At 34.0% G+C, this 21,389-nt stretch overlaps 1 protein-coding gene across 1 annotated transcript; it reads left to right on the top strand.

Annotated features, from left to right (window-relative positions):
* The first annotated feature begins 16,594 nt into the window (after positions 1 to 16,594).
* On the top strand, positions 16,595 to 17,376 carry LOC143257688 (uncharacterized). The gene is made up of 2 exons (XM_076516731.1): positions 16,595 to 16,725; positions 16,930 to 17,376. Exon 2 carries the CDS (start codon positions 16,948 to 16,950, stop codon positions 17,374 to 17,376), a length of 429 nt encoding a protein of 142 aa, XP_076372846.1. The 5' UTR covers positions 16,595 to 16,725; positions 16,930 to 16,947.
* Positions 17,377 to 21,389: the final 4,013 nt, after the last annotated feature.

The raw sequence follows: 21,389 nt of genomic DNA, 5'->3' as shown, positions 1-21,389 counted from the left end.
AGCTACCTGTCATAACTGTTCGTAATTTAATGGTGAAAGACCAGATGGAGAGTAACTAGTTATCACCACCCATTGGCAATGCGTGGGCTACTCTTTTACCAACAAATAATAGGATAAGCTATCATATAAAAACTCCCCCACAACTGAAATGGTAGGAATATTTTATGGGACGAAGGTTCGAACCTGCGAACCTCAGATTGCGAGTCCAGTGTCCCTAACTGACTGGCCATACCAGACACAACCAGAAGAGTTCATAGGGTCCACCAATTTAAACCAAAGAAGGTTGTGGTTAAAACTGATTTTCTTTTGTTTGTTTTAAACTGATGGTCTCATATGAATTATCAACAAGATTCGTTCAAAAATAGAAGGAATTTTCGAATTCCAATTCAAAAGATGAACTGAACTGTTATTATTCTAAGATGGTTTAAGTTTCCGACCAAAATCTTCTCAGGAATAGTCAACTGCGCTTCATCATCAATTCTCGAAACATGATGCAGTATCGGAACTACATAAATACACTCCATCTTCCTCATTGTAAACTTGAGGCTGGTGTTTTAGGACTAAAAAAAACCACTAGTTCAAATATAAAAGAACAATACTAGTTGAAAATATTCCACCAACACTTTAATAATAATATTACTTTTTGTTGTTGTTTTTGTTGCATTTAACGTAAACCTACTTAAGGCGTTTCTATACCACCCATTCCTAATTTTTGAAGAGATAGACTAGAGAGAAAGGCAACCAGACAACAGTTCTCGTTATCAACTTGTGTGCTATTGTAATCAAATAATGTGATTTGACTCTTATAACGTTCACAAAGCCCAAAAGTGCAATCATCCTTTTGGCAGTAAAGATGTACGAACATTGGATTCAAAGGCCATCACGTTAACCATTGGACTCGGATTTTATTAATCGTAGTCATCAGCGTTCCAATGAGGATGAATTTTAGACTTCATTCTCAGTTTGGAAATTTGTTATCAATATCAGAAAATAACAATTCCGCGCAAAGTTACACCAAGTGTTATCTGAGCATAACTGTTCCTAATTCTGAGTTGATAAACGACTGGAAAGACAATTAGACAATATCAATCACCACAAACTCCTTAAGTTTCTTGTCGGAGTGAATAGGGTAATTTGAACATTACTCTCTCAATGTACTCACAAAGTGAACCACTTGTCCACTCTTAGTCCAACATAAAAGTAAATCTTTTGTCTATGAGAGAGAGAAATTAGTTCCGAAAATTGGTTACGACTTAACTCGGAACTTTTCATTTTATTTGAACCTTAACAACTTCATTTAACGTTAGCGAAATAAACTGCAGTTAGGAAGACAACCATTCTAAAAATAACGCAGAAGATATGCAGTAGACGCACCTTAGACTAAATACGTTTGCTTGCTTAAATAAATGAAGAACTGTTTATTTGTTTGTTGAATTTCCCGCAAAACTACTCAAAGGCTATCTGCGCTAGCTGTCTCTAATTTTTTAATTGATAAACTTAAGGATTTGTTGTTGTTTTTACGAATTTCACGCAAAGCTACTCGAAGGTTATCTGCGCTAGCCGTCCCTAATTTAGCAGTGTAAGACTAGAGGGAAGGCAGCCAGTCATCATCACCCACCGCCATCTCTTAGTCTACTCTTTTAACAACGAATAGTGGAATTGACAGTCACATTATAACGCTCCCACGGCTGAAAGGACGAGCATATTTGGTGTAACGGGGATTCGAACCCGCGACCCTCAGATTACGAGTCGAACCCCTAACCACCTGGCCAAGCCAGGCCGTGAACTTCAGGAAAGACAGCTAGTAAATCTTTTACCTAAGAGACAGAGAAAATAATTTCGAAAAATTTTTGCGATCTTAACAACAGTATCCAAGACCTGCAGAACATCATTTAATTATAACGATATATATATATATACATATAATCAGAAGCTAACTGAAAGAGTGAGAAATAGAATAAGTCCTGAAAAATATAGTTTACCCGACCCTAAACCTACAGTTACAGTAATATGGGAAAGCTGATTACAGTTTTGCTTTAATGGATTTTGATGAAATCAGTTGGCACACAGGAGTCCTCCGCTGGTATAGCGGTAAGTCTACGAATTTACAACACTAAAATCAAGGATTCGATTCTCTTCGGTGGACTCAGCAGATAGCCCGATGTGGCTTTGCTATAAGAAAACACACACACACGCAGGATCTGTGCGTTAGGTCAGTAACATCTATGTGCAAAATTGTATTCATATTTTGTATTCAACCACATGATCAATTACGAGCTGTAAACTTTAACCAACTAGACTTGGCTATCAAGAGCAAACAAACCTCGGTGAACTGAACTGGCTACTATTCTGTGTTGAGTGTTTTTTTGTCTGTTTTCTGTTATTTGTTTGAAATATTATGTCTGTACTATTCAGATCAACGTTTGTTATGTATTATTTTTATTCTATTTTTTCGTTTAATTATTTGTTTCACTCTTTCACGCTTTGTTCATTTTGAAGTTTTGTACTTTATGCAAACAGCTTAGCTACGTTTTGACAGTTAACACTTTAAAGGTGTTAACACTGAGAGGTTAGGACTATAGTAAATTTCCACCCTAGCAATACTAAAACCTAACAACTGTCATACTGCTATATTCAGAAATATGATACAAATTAGTGTAAGTATTCCAAAATTTTATTCGTATGTAATAAACCATTCATAAAGAAATTAAATATTATTAATAATACACGGAAAATTTTTGGAAAGATAAAAGTAAAAGTAAATGTTTTGTTTTAATATGTCCCATTTCAATACTTCGTCAAATATTCAATTAAATTTCAGAATTCGTTTTCGGCAAACAGTTTCCTCAATTTTCATTCTATCAAACTCACTTGTCCCTCATTGGTACTTCGATATTTCTACGAGTGTGTTTTTGTGTTTTTCTTATAACAAAGCCACAAAGGGCTATCTGCTCAGCCCACCGAGGGGAATCGAACCCCTGATTTTAGCGTTGTAAATCCGGAGACATACCGCTGTACTAGCGGGTGGCAATATTTCTACGAAAGTACAACCTAGAAACCTGATTTCGATATCCACAGTGGGCAGAATACAGATAGCCCATTGCGTATCTTTGAGCTTAAATACAAACAAACTCACTTCTTATTGTTTGGTTTAAAAATACAGTCTTTCAGAACTGTGATCTTTAATAATTGATTTTTTTTATATTTTGTTACAATATATTTACATTTTTATGGAACAAAAAATAATTTGTCACAAAGAGTTTCAAATTTATATAGACGTTTCTCTTAGATGACTTGTCAGAAGAAGAAACAAAGAAACTAAAGATGTGAAGAAATGAAAAGCGATTAGAAATTTTCGGTGACTACAGTTTATTTTCCTTCCATTTTAAATATCGTTACGTAGGACGAAACTTGAAGACCAAACATGATAATTCTTAAGTTATCTCGTAGGATTCAACAAAATTTTATCACTAAGTACAGCAACAAGCCTCCATGTTCTTCAATTCCTGAATCAGAACCGGCATCAATAACTTATCAAAAGGCCCAGCATGGTTAAGGCGTCGACTCGTAACCTGAGGGTCGAGAGTTCGAATCCCCGTCATACCAAATATCCTCGCTCTTTCAGCCATGGGTGCATTATAGTGTTACGGTCAATCCCATTCTTCGTTGATAAAAAAAAGTAGCCCAAGAGTTGGCTGTGGGTGGTGATGACTATCTATCTTCCCTCTAGTCTTACACTGCTAAATTAGGGACCGCTAGCACAGATAGCTTTTGAGTAGTTTTGTGCGAAATTCAAACCAAACAGAACCAAAACGTATCTAAAGATGTTTTGAAGCTAAACAAAATTAGGTCTGTGGCACAACTCGAACGATTAATTATATTAGATATACTACTGTCTGTTTTAAAATTCCTGCTGTATACACACTGTCTTCCCTAATTTTAAACTATTAATTAAAGGGAAAACACCTGCACTCACCACTAACCTTTGTCTGGCCGAGTGATGGGACTTAACACATAACACATCTCCCTGTGACTTACGGTAGTTTTCACTTACACAGGCTACTCTTAAAACAGAAGTATTCTGTAGTTAAACTGAATAAACAAACATTCCTGGTTGTGTGTGTCTCAAGCCCCTTTGGGGATTTTTAACCCAACATAAACCTAAGTTTCTGTCTTGTTACTTAGTTAATTGAATGAACACACTGAAAAGAATAACATTAAAACAAATACTTCCAATGTGTTTCAATAAGGTCTTTATATGTCAGCTCTGGTTTCAGAATATAAAAGCGGCTTAAGAGTTATACATTTTCATGTTTATCAGAAATAAAACTGTGCACGTTTCATTCAACGTTCTCAAGTACGATGTAGAATAGTAGGAGTTAAACGTGTAGGAGCTCTCCTTTGTTTAAAGTTTTTTTTAGAAGTAGAACAACAGCAACAATTAACTATTCTATTATTTTCGACTAGTCCCACTTTTGAAAAAAATGTAAGTAAGGTCCCGGATCTTGGCAGCACTAGAATTGACATATTTATTTCGTTCACATTGTAGTCACATCTAAATAACTTTTAAAATATTTTGTCTCACTCCACAACAGGTTCAGAGGTCTAAAGACTCCTTTCTCTCTTGCAATAGTAGCACCCTGTGGTCTCCTATGTCCCGGTAGACCAGATTAGCGTTCACCAACCTCAACGCATCCACAATAAAAGCCAGTTTCGCTTTCCCAGAATTCACATTTGCACTTTGAGAAAGGGAAAACTCGTCTCCTCGCCTACTGAAACTACAATAAAACAAAACAAGTATACACTTTTATATAATTAAAGTATATTCTCAAGACAGCTGATATTTGTGTTAAAACTTTAGTTAAAATAAAGTACAGAATAATGTTTCGACCTTCTTCGGTCATCTTCAGGCTAACAAAAATAGTTTGCAACTGATTGTTACAGGGCACTTGTATTTAGAAAACGTTTTTACTTCAAGTAGATTTCTTATCGTTATGTATTTGACTAAAAAATTATGTTAAGGCAGTTTAAATATAAGGCACAGAAATTCACCATCTCTCGTACTATTGTTTTACAGTTTCACAAAATATTGTTTTAAAACGAAAACACTTCTTTTTCTTACAAATTCTACTTCAACTAAAACTTGTAACATGGTTTAATGTTGAAACAACGTTTCAGGTTTTGTGGTAAGTCCAAACCTGATAGAGGTTTGAGGATAACATCCAGAATATCATTCCAGAACCAAATTATGATAGGATAAATCAACAATACATAGTTTACACATCAAATACGGTGTCTACAAAACAGTCTTAAAGAACACTTCAATGTTGTAACCCAGCCTTTCTGAAGAACATTGATTTCATCCCAGGAACGCAGCATTTGTTGCATAATTTTTGGTTATTACCACATAATCAGTGTTTGATTGCATTATCACTTTACAATCAAAGTCCTGATTTGTATACTAGTAAAGTCCAGTCAAGGTCAGAGTTATCAGGCTTGTATCTTTGTCCTAATTCAGGGTTCCCAACCTTTTGGCACTCATGACTTGAAAATGTAATTGATGAAATAAAATTAATGTTATCCCAAGCATTTTTAACAAGGCTACGCGACTCCCCTGCCAAGGCTTCGCGATCTAATTTGTCTCTGACTGCTTAGCAAGTGGTGACTGTTTAATTTAATGGCTTATCAACAAAGTTCTATAGTCTAAATGTAGGTTTATTATAATTATTTCGTAAAAAATAAACATTGTATTGCTATTAATAACATTATTTAATTAATTAAATCTAATACCTTTTAAATATAATTATTTTCACTTGTTTTACTTTATATAAGGGCTGCATAACTTAAAAGTATAATTTTATTATACAACCCGCATATATAAATATTTGTCGCACAAAAGTTAAGACTGTCCTTTCTACAAGAGAAAAAAATATAGTAACAAGAATGTTAGGTACTTCACAAAGTTACCTTTATTATGCACACGTCGTGTTATTTAGTATTCGTAAGCATTAAAGAACCTATTTTTAGAAATCTAGTTTTTTTATTTTATAGATTCTCTAAACAGAGCCATTTACTCCCAAAATTAGAAACTTCTCTGACAACATATGGTAGTAAAGTAACAATAACGTTTTTTAATGACAGTATAATAGCACCGTTTTTTCATTGCACCGGATTATTTATGATAGTTACTTACGCATTTATCATTTTTTTATAACAATGAAATAGTACTGCTGTTTATTTTTTTCTATTTGCACCGTACTATTTATGATAATCACTTGTTGTGGATTTACAAAGTTTTTGTTTTGTTTTTGAAATAACAGTAAAATAGTGCTGTTGTTTATTGTACAGGACTATTTACGATAATCACTTGTTGTGGATTTGCAAAGATTTTGATTGGTTTTTGATGCAACAATAAAATAGCGCTGTTGTTGTTTTTTATTGCACTGAACTATTTACTATAGTCATTTGGATTTATAAAGTTTTTATTTTATGTTTATAAACCAAGAAAGTTCCACATTAATGTGGAATAGACCGACTTTGAAGTATTTCCTTAGCTTTGATTACATAAGGCTAAATGTCGAGTGAAAATAAACAGAATGGAGGCTCAGGAAACTCTTTTATTGAATTCATTTATTCGTCAGTCAATTTTGGGGTTATAATGGTCACTTGTGACAGTTCAACTGACGGTCATATTATTTTGTTGGAGCGCTTAAAGATGAACAATATGTTAAAAAAAAACGGTCAGCAGCTTTTTTCAGTCAGTGTAGCAAAAGGAAATCCGTCTTTTCTGAAAAGAATTGGACATATATATGTGTATATATACAGTATACATTGTGAATCTAACTTGTCATGTTTACTTCGGAAGCGTTTAAAAAGTGATTTCTTTTTCGTTTGTTTAATGTTTATGTACTGTAATATTTTCCGGAAGATGTCACCCCAAGCTTTTTCTTCAATTCTACTCAGTGGTCTTTCTTCTGGTCACTATTTGTAGATATAGAATGTCCAAAGAGCTTAGAACCATAAGTTATTTGCAGCTATTCTCAATTTCAACTACGTGACTGATTATAGCTCTGTCAAAGCATGTGAAGGTCAAGTTAATCCGATTGTTAATTGGCCCAACTTGTTTGGGATTAGATCGAATAACAGCTTGTGGAACACATTCCCTAAAATTTAATGAAGTGCTTCTGGTTCCAAACTCTTTGTACACCTTGAAAATGTTTCATCTCAACTGAAACGTTTATATATATTATTATTTTTATTTACACGTGTATAGATAAAAAATTCATGTAAGAGTCTGTCTTTTGTTTTCAGGATTTTACTTCCAAAAAATACATATAGTAAACAAGTAAAATTAATGTAAAAATTTACGTTTCTAGCAAAATACGCACGATTTTGAAGTAGACGTTTGTTAGACTAAATAATAGAAAGGTAAGAAGAAGAAACAGAAACGAAAACCAATACAAATGTTCCGATGTGATTACAGTTAATGTTTACTTAGAGACTGTATAATAACAGAATAGTCATGAATTTCATCTTTTCATAACTAGTTTAAGATATATCTTAAATTGAACATATTCAGATAAATGTTTCTTGACACTTGAACAGGTGTTCTACAGATTGTATAGAATTATTGTTAAACGGATATCGAAAGACTGGAACCGCGTACTAATCCTTTTGTTCAGGTACAGTTGCATACGCCAACGGCTAGAAACTCAAATCATGTTGATCGAGGCCTCCAAAATTACCAAATCGATAGGTACAGTGGCTGACACAAACAATGCTGTTTTGTTTGTTTGTTGCTAAGTGCAAAGATACATGATGGGTTATCTGTGCTGTGCCCACTATGGACATCAAAGCCCGGATTTTGGCGGTATAAGCCTCCATATTTTTTAGCTGAACAACTGGGGTAGATTTTTCGGCAGAATACTAAAATCCACTTACATTATACAGACATGGCATACAACTGTGTCTGACCTGTGTGAACACTTCAGCTCTAGCGGTTAATAATATCTTAGAAAAGTCGTAAGTCAGCCAATGGATAAAATAAATAAGTAATATGAATAAAGATTTTACGTGGTAACGTTATAATGTTACGGTCAATCGCATTATTCCTTGATAAAAGAGTAGCCGAAGAGTTGGCGGTGGGTGGTGATGACTAGCTTCCTTCCCTCTAGTATTACCCTGCTAAATTAGAGATGGCTAGCACAAATAGCCCTCGTGTAGCTTTACGCGAAATTTAAAACAAAACCCTGTGTGTTTTAATATCTTTTTCTTTGTACAAACTTTTAGGTATAAATCTTTGTAACTTCTGTATTAAATGTGTATCTCATCCTTTTTAACATAGTTATAGGTTACATCTGTAGAGTGCAAAAATTCCCTTTAACTGCGGCTCTACATTTAAAGAAAATAAGTATCTATAAATGCAGATGCTTTTATGTGAAGGGATTTAATTCATTACAAAGTGTTTAAGACTTGTGTACTCTTGAACTGTGAATCGCTGTTTCGGGAATTACTGACCTCATGAAGGTCACCATACACGTGAGAATTTTGTCATTTCACCAAAACCTTTTCTTCTGTTATTCGATAGGTTGCACAGGTCATTTTCAGGTTAACAAAGAGAGAGTTTGCAACTGACCAAAGAAGGTCGAAACGTTGTTCTGTACTTTAATTAAAGTTTTAGTACTCACACAAGCCGTCTTGAGAATACATTTTTACTTCAAGTGGGTTTCTCGTCATCACGATAATTTTAACTTATGTTATGGGTCTTTCCTCTGTAGACCGTGTTCAATTTATTCTCTACGTCACATTTCCGGGATGCACGTTATGGGGATATTTTTAAAACTTATCTGTCGGTCATCAGTGGGCCTGAATAACACACAAATAAATGAGTTAAAAAGAAACAATGTAACACTTGCTATGTTTAGTGGGAAGTATTACGAACTTTATAATGCGTCATGTTTAAATATATTCTTACTTCCCAAGTAGTATAAATTATCTATACAATTCACATACACAGAAATTAATATAGTAAAAATGTATTTATTTTGATAAATTCGTTCTGGTTAGTATATGTATATATATATATACATGACAAATAGTTACTCAGTGTTTATAATGTAAAGAGATCTGTGTAACCTATTAAATAACCGAAGAAAAGGTTTTGGTGAAATGACATTCTCACGTGTAGTTCCCGAATTAACAGTTCAAGAGTACAGAAGTCTTAAAGGGTAGCGATATTAGTTGATAGGTTGTTTGTTTGTTTTAAATTTCAGGTAAAGCTACGCAAAGGCTATCTGCGCTAGCCGTCTCTAATTTAGCAGTGTAAGACTAAAGGGAAGGCAGCTAGTCATCACCACCCACCGCCAACTTTTGGGCTATTCTTTTACCAACGAATAGTAGGATTGATCGTCACATTATAACGCCCCCACGACTGAAAGGGCGAGCATGTTTAGTGCGACCGGGATTCGAACCCGCGACCCTCAGATTACGAGTCGAACGCCTTATCCCACCTGGCCATGCCGAGCCTTTGATATATATTAGGTTGAGGAATAATTCGTGAGCGTTTTTAATTAATTTCCTTCAAGCATTACATGCAAGACTATACAATACTTCAATGCATGAACACATTACACCCAAAACATTTATTATGATACTTTATTTCATGTAATACCTAGGTATATAGTATGCATTGTTTTAAACGAAATTGCAAGAAATTAAATGCGAAAAGCAGATGGTGTCGAAAATGCTCGATTTTGTCCACTTGACATTTCATTTAATGAGCTGAAAATGAAAGCAAAAATTAAAGACATAAAAATCAAACACACCATCTATTAGAGCAAAAAATTATCTACCAAATGGCGTGAAATATTTTGCGAAAGCGTTTCATTTATGAATATATTTTTTTAACTTGAAAAAACACTCACGAATTATTCCTCAACCCAATATATAAAGCCATAACTCGTGTACAGTTTTCACTTTGGTTTAATTAGGGTTAAACTTAACACTACTTAATACTATCAATAAATACATTTATGATGTTATTCTACGATCTAACGTTAGAACTTTTAAAAGCTTTTATAAGTTTTAGCAAGTTGTCGTACAAAATATCTATTAATGTATATTTACACCTGCCTTTTGTTTACATCGGGTTGAAATTAAGTGCGCACGCATAAGCATTTGACAGTAAGTGCGTGTCCATTTTCAAGACAGACAAAACTAAGAACAGCGTGTTATTATAACAGGCGTGACAAAAGTACAATTTACACTAAAGTTCTGTCTACCCAATCATTTAGTTCATATTTTTATCATACTGTGTATATATTTTCAAATGCTCTTCTGAATCTTTGAAAGTAACGCGTAGTCATTGTTTGGAACTGTAAATTTTGTGTTGTTGTGTCAATGAAAAATGTGTTGTACTTTACATGCAGAAGTGATTATATAATTATTTCTAATATTCTGATAGCCACACAATTAACTGACACGTTAAAATCTTCCTTCAAGCACCAGCAAAGAGCAGGATTTTTAATCTGTTCCATTGAAGGGATTTTCACCGAGGTCAAAAATGAACCTGACCCTTCTAAAACCAGTATTGGACCTAAATACTGACCAGAAGATCTTTGACCGTGAAACACATTAGTTAGGGTCACGAAGACCTTGAATAGAACAATTTCATTAAATTAGCTTCTAGACGCTTGTATACACCCCTCTTTAGTAACAAGAAGAGTCTTGTTTGTCAGTCTGTTAGGACAGATTCATAGTTATATATATATATACACACACATTTGTTTCTTTATTGATTGAAATTATACAGTTATTATTAATGGGAGATAAAATATATGATGTTCCACTTTATTAACAGTCAGACATCCACTATTCGTGACTACTTTGTTTATCGTTTCATGTTGAAAGATTTCCTTCTACAACAGTTGTTATCAATTTACATCTGACTGTAAATTTCAAAATAATGTTGGGCAGATTTTTTTGAAACAGATGTGTACTGTGGTAATTATACTTGGATAGAAGCATTAAAATCATTTTGTTTTTCTTTTGTGAATGCTTGCAATACTGTGTTACTTTGCAATTTTGAAAATGTATAAAGTAACGTTTATATTAAACGTGGAATCATCATTTGTAATTTGTGTTACTCTATTATATGAAGTGTATCAGCACAAACTATTTCGAAATAGAAGCCTTGCTAGTCATATATATATATATATATATAACTTTGTGTGTAATATTTAAACATAACCGTCCCATCGAACATGTCTTATTCATGGGAGCATTATAATGTTACATTCAATTTCACTATTCGTTGGTAAAAGATCAACCCAACAGTTGACAGTGTGTGATGATTACTGGGTGCCTTCCTTCTTGTTATTAGAAGAGATTCATAGTGATATTTATGTGTGCGTGTGAATACATTTCATTGTTTTTTGACCGAAATTATACCCATATTGTTGATGAGAGATAAAATGAGTAAAATATATATTCCTTCCCTCTAGTTTTTAGCTGCTAAATTCTTAACGGTTAGCTCAGATAGACCTAATGTAGCTTTGCACAAAGTTTAAAACAAACCAAACCAATTTAAATAAAACTATGGGTATTTTCCAATTCACCGTTGAAGAAGAAAATATTATATTCCAAAAACTATAAATTTTACGATCCATATAAATAAAAAATTAATAAAATATACCAAAATATAGCTATAAGTTTATTATAAATGTTTAATTGACCCTCATATAATGCAACATTGTATCCAAATCTTTTATCTATGTTGTTTTGTCACCTTTGTGCACATGGGATAAAAGGCCAAATCAGAGACCCCTAGCGAGTTTGAGTATACAACTTTGAACTACTGCCCAGGAAGAACGTTGTCACAACTAGTACCTACACCAGTAACACAAAATGTACCCGTACAGACTACCACATACACTTACGCTGAGGCAGCACGATCAACCACTGGATCTTGAAACAAGCAAAAAGTTCAACAAAACAAAAATCAACCAACAAATATACTTGAAACCGAAACAAATACTACCTTTGAAGTAATTAAAATTAGATTCTTAAGAATTTGTATTTCAGAACAGCTGGTATGGGTATTAACACCAACCGTTCTGAGATACATTTTTATTTCAAGTGGGTTTTTCATCATCAAGAATTCTTAAAAATTCATAAAAGTGTGCAAAACATTTCACACTACTTCACATTTTTAATAGTAATAACTGAACAATAACTCATTCCACACATCATACACTAATCCTGAGCCGAAATACCACACAACCAATTAACAAAATAGCAGAAACCATGTAAAAATAAATAAAAGTCACCCCATTCCAGAGCTCCACCCACACCGACCATAGAATAACATTCATGGACGTGGCTTTGGAAATGAAATAGGATTTCATTAGAAATTAAAATAACAACCAAGGAAGAAGAAAGATATCAAACATGATCTGAACCAAGGAAGAAGAAAGATATCGAACATGACATGAACCAAGGAAGAAGAAAGATATCAAACATGACCTGAACCAAGGAAGAAGAAAGATATCAAACATGACCTGAACCAAGGAAGAAGAAAGATATCAAACATGACCTGAACCAAGGAAGAAGAAAGATATCGAACATGACCTGAACCAAGGAAGAAGAAAGATATCAAACATGACCTGAACCAAGGAAGAAGAAAGATATCAAACATGACCTGAACCAAGGAAGAAGAAAGATATCAAACATGACCTGAACCAAGGAAGAAGAAAGATATCAAACATGACATGAACCAAGGAAGAAGAAAGATATCAAACATGACCTGAACCAAGGAAGAAGAAAGATATCAAACATGACATGAACCAAGGAAGAAGAAAGATATCAAACATGACCTGAACCAAGGAAGAAGAAAGATATCGAACATGACATGAACCTCCCAGGTCAACGCAACGCCTAAATTCTGATGATGCTTCAACAAAAAAGCTATCGCCGTTACAAAATCTTTGAACCAAATAATAGAATTCCTTGTCACTCGAAGTACAAAGCACACGCTCAGCGTTTTCTTGGTATACACCACCATATACACCATACGGGTCCTTTACGTAGTTTTACGTGATTCGTTGTTACAAGACTGAAAAGGAGTCTTTACTTTCTAAAAACATTACCTACTGATAAACTTGCTTAGTTGAATATTAATAAATGCTTCATAACACCAGTAGAAACTATTACACAAACATGAATGCTTCAAAAGATTTGAGTTCACACCGGTAGAAATTATTACATAAGCTTGAATGTCCTGCACCTTTCGGATCTATTTATTTCATGATGCACTCACATCTAAACGGACATGCACAAAAAACATTAAAGTAAAAATGAAAGTTAACAAATTAATTTGGAATGACTTGTTTCAAATTATCTATCACTCCACTAATTCTCTCTTCCAAAAAAACAACTAAAAGCGTTCTAATTTAATGTGCATGGAGTAAGCACTTGAGACAAATGATTAACAATTTCAAGGAATGTAAAAGCTAAATGTATGTGAATACTTACTATGTAGAAATGACGGATCTCATTTCAGGAATTATTACTCTGTGTGGGTTTTAATAAACGAAATAAAACTCCAAATAATATCAAAATATACAAAATGGCGAACAAAATGAATAATGAAAACATCATAGGTTTGCATTTTTAACAAATTCATAAATACTAATAGATAACCAATAAAAAAAAACACGCATAATACAATGATATTTAAATATGTTTATTTTTGTGTATGTTGAATAAGTGAGGATTTTTCCAAAACTGACTTTCATTACACCATGGCCCAGCATGGCCAAGCGCGTAAGGCGCGCGACTCGTAATCCGAGGGTCGCGGGTTCGCGCCCGCGTCGCGCTAAACATGCTCGCCCTCCCAGCCGTGGGGGCGTTATAATGTGACGGTCAATCCCACTTTTCGTTGGTAAAAGAGTAGCCCAAGAGTTGGCGGTGGGTGGTGATGACTAGCTGCCTTCCCTCTAGTCTTACACTGCTAAATTAGGGACGGCTAGCACAGATAGCCCTCGAGTAGCTTTGTGCGAAATTCCAAAAAGACAAAACAAAAAACATTACACCATATAAATAAAGGCCCAGCATCAGCAGGTGGTTAAGGCATTTGACTCGTAATCTGAGGGTCGCGGGTTCGAATCCCTGTCACAACAAACATGCTCGCCCTTTCAGCCGTGGGGGCGTTATAATATAACGGTCAGTCCCACTATTCGTTGGCAAAAGAGTAGCCCAATTGTTGGCGGTGGGTGGTGATGACTAGCTCAGCTGTCTTCCCTCTAATCTTACACTGTTAAATTAGGGACGAATAGCGCAGATAACCCTCCAGTAGCTTTGCGCGAAATTTATAACAAACCATGTAAATAGAGTAATTACAAACATTGGTTTTATTTTGTTAATTACGTAGTGTGTGTCTAAACCGCCACAGCACTTATGACACTGTCAAGTCGGATTAAAATTATCACACGTCACGAACACAATGCTAGAAAAAAAACTGATATATATATGTGGGTGTGTGTATTAAGATAGAGGTAAAGACATGTAAATTGATAAATATTATATATGATATTTAATAGTTTACACGTACTTTAAGTATAATACCGATATATATACACGTATATATAAGCAAGATGACAAAATGTTTTATTCAGTTTAGACAATAAAACACCATTTTCTTCTGTCTTCAAGTTTCCTTAACTAATAGAAGTATAAAAGAGTCAAATTTAAAAACTGAAAATTAAATTAATGATTGACATTAGTTTTTTGGGTGGTGTTGGGGGCAACGATATTTCAAGGGGTTTGCCCCCACTAGCGCTAATTACGACTGGATAATTAATCTTAAATTAAAATGTAAATAGAAAAACAAAGAGTAACACTTATCTCAAAACAACTAAAAATATACACTAACATTGTCTTCACTTAGTTCCATGTTATGAAAAGTCTCGTAGGTCGTAACTAATATTACATCGAATTTAAACACTTCCCGTCTACAACGACATGTAAGTTTTCCGATGTATACTTGTTCAACATCTAAGAAGTTTTATGACTAATGAAGTTAATTAGGCATGCTTTGGAGGGTTAACCTTCGCCCCCGTTAGTACAGGGGTAACTCTATGGATTTACAACGCTAAAATCGACGGTTCGATTCCCTTCGGTGAATTCAGCAGCTCGCCCCACGTGGCTTTGCTGTATGAAAACACACACACTTAACTTTAAATATGCACATATATAACGAAAGGAAAAATAAGCGAGTTACCAACGTACATGAAATAATATATATATTAATCTAAATATATTTACTTCATGTTACTAAACATATCAAAGCTAAAATTAAAACTGTAGTCGTAGTTAAAAATAAGAAAATACTTTAATTTTAGCTTGTTGCTCATTGAAGTCAGTCAACACATGTATAAAGAATAACATCAACATATGCACATTAGCAGCCTTTAAATTAAATCAAACATCTTTAATAAATCTCAACATATGTATGATAATGTAACTTAAGCTCATATTATAGAATAATTCATCTCTACCTGTAGATACTCAAGTTTCAAGAACACATTTGAAAAACAACCTCTCAGTTAAAAGATAAACTATTTATCTTTACTAATACATCCTTTGCATGTGTTAGAAACGATTAATTAATTTTGTTCACTCTTCGAATGTTAAGCTGTTTGTTTGTTTGTTTTTACTACGCTAAATGTAACAAACAAGTAGGTTGGCTGGTTTGGTGTTTTATGGAGCAAAGCAAGTAGGCTATCAGCACCATAACAAACATGTAAACTGCTTCGTTATAGTAATGACTTCACTCATCTCAAAGCAAACAATTCGTTTTGAATATGGTTGGGAGAATATTTATTATTTCCGGCGGAAATTTATGCAAGTTTACGTTAAATTCATCTATGTCTCATAGATAAGATCTAATCTCAACTACTCTACGTTCGAAATTAATTAATAATTTATACTTAAATTATATTTTCAACCTGTCATCTCTAAACCACCATTCAGAAGACCTGTACATATTTATAACAAACGAATAGAGACAAAATATACAATGGGAGTGGTAAATAAAATTTATTCAATAAAAATAACACCTATGCCTTCATAACACTCAAAACCAGCAAACACGTCTCAGTGACGAAATTTAAATATACGACTATACTCTACAACTATTTATGTAAGGATTCTATATAACAGAATACCGTCCTAATAGACAACATATTTTTACCTGACTTCGTCTATTTCTCTACATTGTTCGGAATTTTTTATATTAATATAAGTATTGTTTGTTCGTTTTTTGTGTTCCAAATACATTTAGTGAATTCACAAGTAAAAAATATATAACTCAGTGTTTATAAAATAAAACAGCTCTACATTTTGAAGCAAAAAGTTTCTGCTTTGTCTTAAAGGTCACAGTGGAGTTTATATGAATCTACATATATGTGATAACAGGTATTGTTACACAAAAGTTTAATCTGGGGAAATTCTTGGTCAAGACCGAATCAAAGTTCAACACTCTCTGCCAACTGACCTTGACTTTCACTAATGACGAGACAGTAATTCACGATCTGGCAATTGGAGGCAAATAGATAGTCAACTAGAAGAATCATGATTGGTTAATGACTTTGGTCATTGACTATATAAATCAGACAGGTCCAATCCTATCTCATAAAATCGTCATTCAACACACGTACAAGTCTATCGGTAGGTTGTCTTAATTTTACTCTACAATTTAAATCATTCGAACCAGAATGGCATTTATTTGTTATAATTTCCTTTAATTTCACGTATCGTTTAACAAAATTTTTTAAACATTAAAGCATACTATTATTATTCGCAGTGTTATAGCAGATGTTTGATATTACACTTGGTGAACATTTCGTTTTCATTGATTACCTCTCTTCTTAGAAGTGAAATCTTAGCGATATGAAGACTTACGTTGGAACTACTGTCCTCATTGTGATTATATTCGCCATAGTCCAGCTAGCCCAATCAATAGGATTCTATGGATCCCAGAGCTCCGGAAAACATTCCATTGGCTTCCATGCTGATAGCCAGTATGACGGCGGAAAGAAATTTGGAGTACTTCCTCTCCCCATTGCGCTTGCTGGATACGGTCAGGGACTTGCTGGATACGGTCAGGGATATGCTGGATATGGACAGGGATATGCTGGATACGGTCAGGGACTTGCTGGATATGGACAGGGATATGCTGGATACGGTTCACCCTCTCATTACCCAAATGTTGGAACCTATTCTCCTCATAAACCTAGTGGATACATTAATGACCACAATTCGGGCTACAAAGTCGAGCATAAGGTGTTACATCAAGTCTCCCAAGACAAATGGCATTAGATTTACAGTCCACTCTGATTTAATAATGTTATTTCGATTTGTTTCCTTGTATATATGACCCACTGGTTATATCTTTGTACCAAAACTGATAGACTGATATTTAACACAGTCCTCAATGAATATGCTTGTGTTTTGTTAGTAAATATTTCTTTTACAAACATCGAGCTTGAAATGAAATTCAATTGAAAGCCTCTCATATTTAAAAAGCTGAGAAAAGGGGAGAAAACAAATTCAAAAATTATAGAAATTAGTGTTTGTTTTTCTCATGCTACAATATTCAAATATTCTCTCAACAAACACAATCAAAAAAGGTTCACAACAAGCCAGATAACTTCCTCACACGCGAGTTTTTGTTTGTTTTTTTGCTCCACTGTTTCATATTTTGAAGTTTATAGTATACTAACTGTAACAAACCAACCATATTACAACTCTATCTTGACGTATCAGTTTATAGAATTTTAGGTTTAGGTTTAGTTCAAAATGCTAAGATATGCTATTGCTTTCTTGAACCATATATTACTAATCATTATACTCAAGAATAAGCGGAATAAACGCAATACAATTTAAAATGTTACATGCATTTCTAAATATATTTAACTAAAACAAGCTGATATTAAAATAATACACAATAGTAAATACCTTACAACAGAAACGTTTGCGTCACAGAAATTCTTATCTTGATTATTAATTGTTTTAACTCAGTATTGGTTGATCTTCACCAGGTGTAACATTTGCATTCACTAAACCAGCTTGAATTTCAGAGTTTCTTACATTACAGTGAGGACAAAGGTACAATTTAGCTTCGAAGTAAAATAAAGTTGTTTTTTCAAATCAAAGCCGTATTCACGGAGGGAAATACAACCTTTGATTTTATCGTTGCAAGTCTGTAGACTTTACACTATTCCACCAAGTACTACTGGTTTGTTTGTAGTTAAGCAAAACCTATACAATAATCGATCATTTGTGCTATGCTCACCACGGGCATTGAAATCCTATGTAGCATTTTAATTCCGCAAACTTGCGCTTGTATCACTCGGAAGCTATTTGTAATTGAATAGGTTTTCTAGATGTAGTTGGTTTTTAAATTTTTATCAGTAATACTTCAGTTTTTGTTGTTATTCATATGGATTTTTTCGAATAAGTCAGACCATTTTACGTGATATGTTCGTTTCTTTCCAAGTGACTTTCCAATGATTTGACTGTTCATGTGCGCCTTTCCTAGTATTTACATAATCCAATTATTTTCGATGTTAGCGGTTGGTAACAGTGGTAAGGTTAAAAGTTGCTTTCATCTTTAACAAGATTTGTTTTCTTATTTTTTGACTTGAGAGCGGAAGGGCAGATTTATTGCATTTCTTTCTAATCGCTTCTAAACATAACGATTAAAAGAATGATTGCAGTTCATAATCTAAATCAGCGTTTCCCAGTATTTTTCGCCCTGTTGTATGACAATGATAGTCCATTTTAAATTATTTTATTTTAGCAAAGATAGCATTATTGCACACATCACTATTACTTAATTGCTAAAAGAAACAATATGTATCACGCTAACATACTTTAATATAATAATGTTTTAATAACTAAACTGAAAATGACGTTCCTGTGCTTGCCACAGACACACGATTATTGCTCACACGTGTTGAAAGAAAAACTACTACTTGTGGTTTAATTTTACCAATCGACTTTTTTTCTGCCAGTCTCTTAATTTTAAAAACTATCACTAACTAGTCTTAAAAATTGAGTTCTTCATGATGTAAACGTTCGAAAAGTTTATGTATAGAATTTCTTCGTTTTCAGGTGAAGAATGCCGACTGCAATAAGTGATCATCTTATAACCAATGCTTCACCTACATTTGAAATATTTATCAAATTAAATTGGGGCAAGGCTGAACTTCAACTGGTACTGAGAGTTAAATGTACTTGTCATAAACATTAATATTATACCAACTATACTATTACCGCTCATGATATAGCATTACTAATATCACTTATATAACTTATTACAATTGTTTCGTCAACTAAAAAAGTGTTAAAACCGTAACAGTAGTGAAATGTGTATATTCCAATTTTTGCCAACATAAAATATTTGGGTATTTACATATCTACACTTCTTGATTTATAGTTTGTCGTACCTATACATTTTTCTTAATAACACATTAGGTTTTCAATCTCTAACGTTCGGTAACAAAGTCAAGCCACAAGCCAACCTTACTTCATCAATGTTCAGATCGCCAGATTATTCCACTTAGCGATTATTCGAATATTTTCCAGGTGGTGGCGCTACAAAACTGATCTAAAATAAATATTGAAACATGTTCGAAATATGGCTTCAGAAACTATCAAAATTTAAAGCGTATAAAACATCGCTTAAACAATATAACGTGAATGTCTCTTTCATTAGTAACTACAAGTAAATTCAAAAACAAATAAGTAAATAGAAATGTTGAGTTTACTATAAAATTCAAAACATTAAATTGTAATCCCCTTTAAAGAGCAAATCTTTATACTTTATGGTTAAAAGTGATGAAAAATATATTTTACTTTCAATCATACATAGCTATTTGAAATAAACCACCTAGGAAATCTAATTTTGTGGAGATAAAAACTATTTACTCCCACCCATATAATAGAAAGTAACGAGAAAAATCTAATGGACACATCAATTCAATATGAATTTGCAGCTTCGGAAACCCGAAAATATTGTACTATGCAGTCTTAAGTTTAAGCTGTACGTTTTATTAGACTAAATTGGACATACTTTTTCATGAACCTACACACTGCTGGCCAAAATCTTAAGGCCAATGAAGATAAAGAAAAATATATGCATTTTGCGTTGTCAACATCTCCTGCGTTACACTGGGTAAAAACTGAGTTTGAACATGGCAGAATTGTCGAGCTGCAAAAGCAAGGTCTCTCGAAGTGCCATTGCTGGTGAATTGGGCGTAGTAAACTGCTGTTGCAAATTTTTTAAAAGATCCTGAGGGATACGGAACGAGAATTTTAGTGATTGGCCAAAGAAAATTTCGTTGGCGTTGTGTAGGAGGATACAACGGGTTGTCAGGCATGACACCAGCCGATCGTTGAACCATATTAAGGCCCTTACGGACGCAGAATGCAGCTCAAGAACAACAAGACGGCATCTAAGAGAGAAAGGCTTTAAAAACCGCCAGTGTCTTCAAAGGCCACGCCTCCTTCCACACCACGAAACAGCTCGGTCAAATTTGCTGAGAAGCACCAAACATGGGACGTAGAAAAGTGGAAGGTTTTGTTCACTGATGAGAAAAAAATGTAATCTGGATGGCTTCTAACATTATTGGCACGATAAGGATATACCACTGAAGACATTTTCTACACGACACAGTGGAGGAGGTTCCATCATGGTCTGGGGTGCTTTCTCCTTCCATGGAACAATGGAGCTTCAGGATATACAGAGGCATCAAACAGCAGCTGGCTACATTGGCATGTTGGAGAGAGCATTCGTATAGACTGAAGGCCCTCACTTGTGTGGAAATGACTGGATCTTTCAGCAGGACAAAGGACTTTTTCATGGCGAATAACGTGATTCTTTTGGACCATCAAGCGTGTTCGCCTAAACTGAACCGTACTAAAAATCTTTGGGAAGTCTATAGAAATGGACGTCAATTCCAAACAGTGCATGATTTTCCTGAAGCCATCTTCACCACTTGTAATAACATTCCAGCCAGCCTTGTGCAAACGCTTATATCGACCATGTCAAAGCGAATGTTTTTAGTTATTCGCAATGACGGCCGTGCAATTCGTTCATGAGACCTTTTGTTGGGCATTTCTAACCTTGTTTAGGACTTCTTTTTGGTATGGTCTTAAACTTTTGATTAGCTAGTATTTAGGCTAATTTCATAGTGTTCCCTATTAAATACTAAAAAAGTTTATTTTTCCTTTTCTTTATGTTCATTAGCCTTAAGATTTTACCAGGCAGTGTATATTAGTTTCGAAAATAATGCATCTGATGTCATGGTTTACGTAGTACACATGAT

This window comes from Tachypleus tridentatus, chromosome 7 (assembly GCF_004210375.1).
Source record: "Tachypleus tridentatus isolate NWPU-2018 chromosome 7, ASM421037v1, whole genome shotgun sequence".
In the NCBI taxonomy this organism is placed as follows: Eukaryota; Metazoa; Arthropoda; class Merostomata; order Xiphosura; family Limulidae; genus Tachypleus; species Tachypleus tridentatus.
Note: the sequence above shows the minus strand (reverse complement) of the source record. Positions and strands in the feature narration are given on the sequence as shown.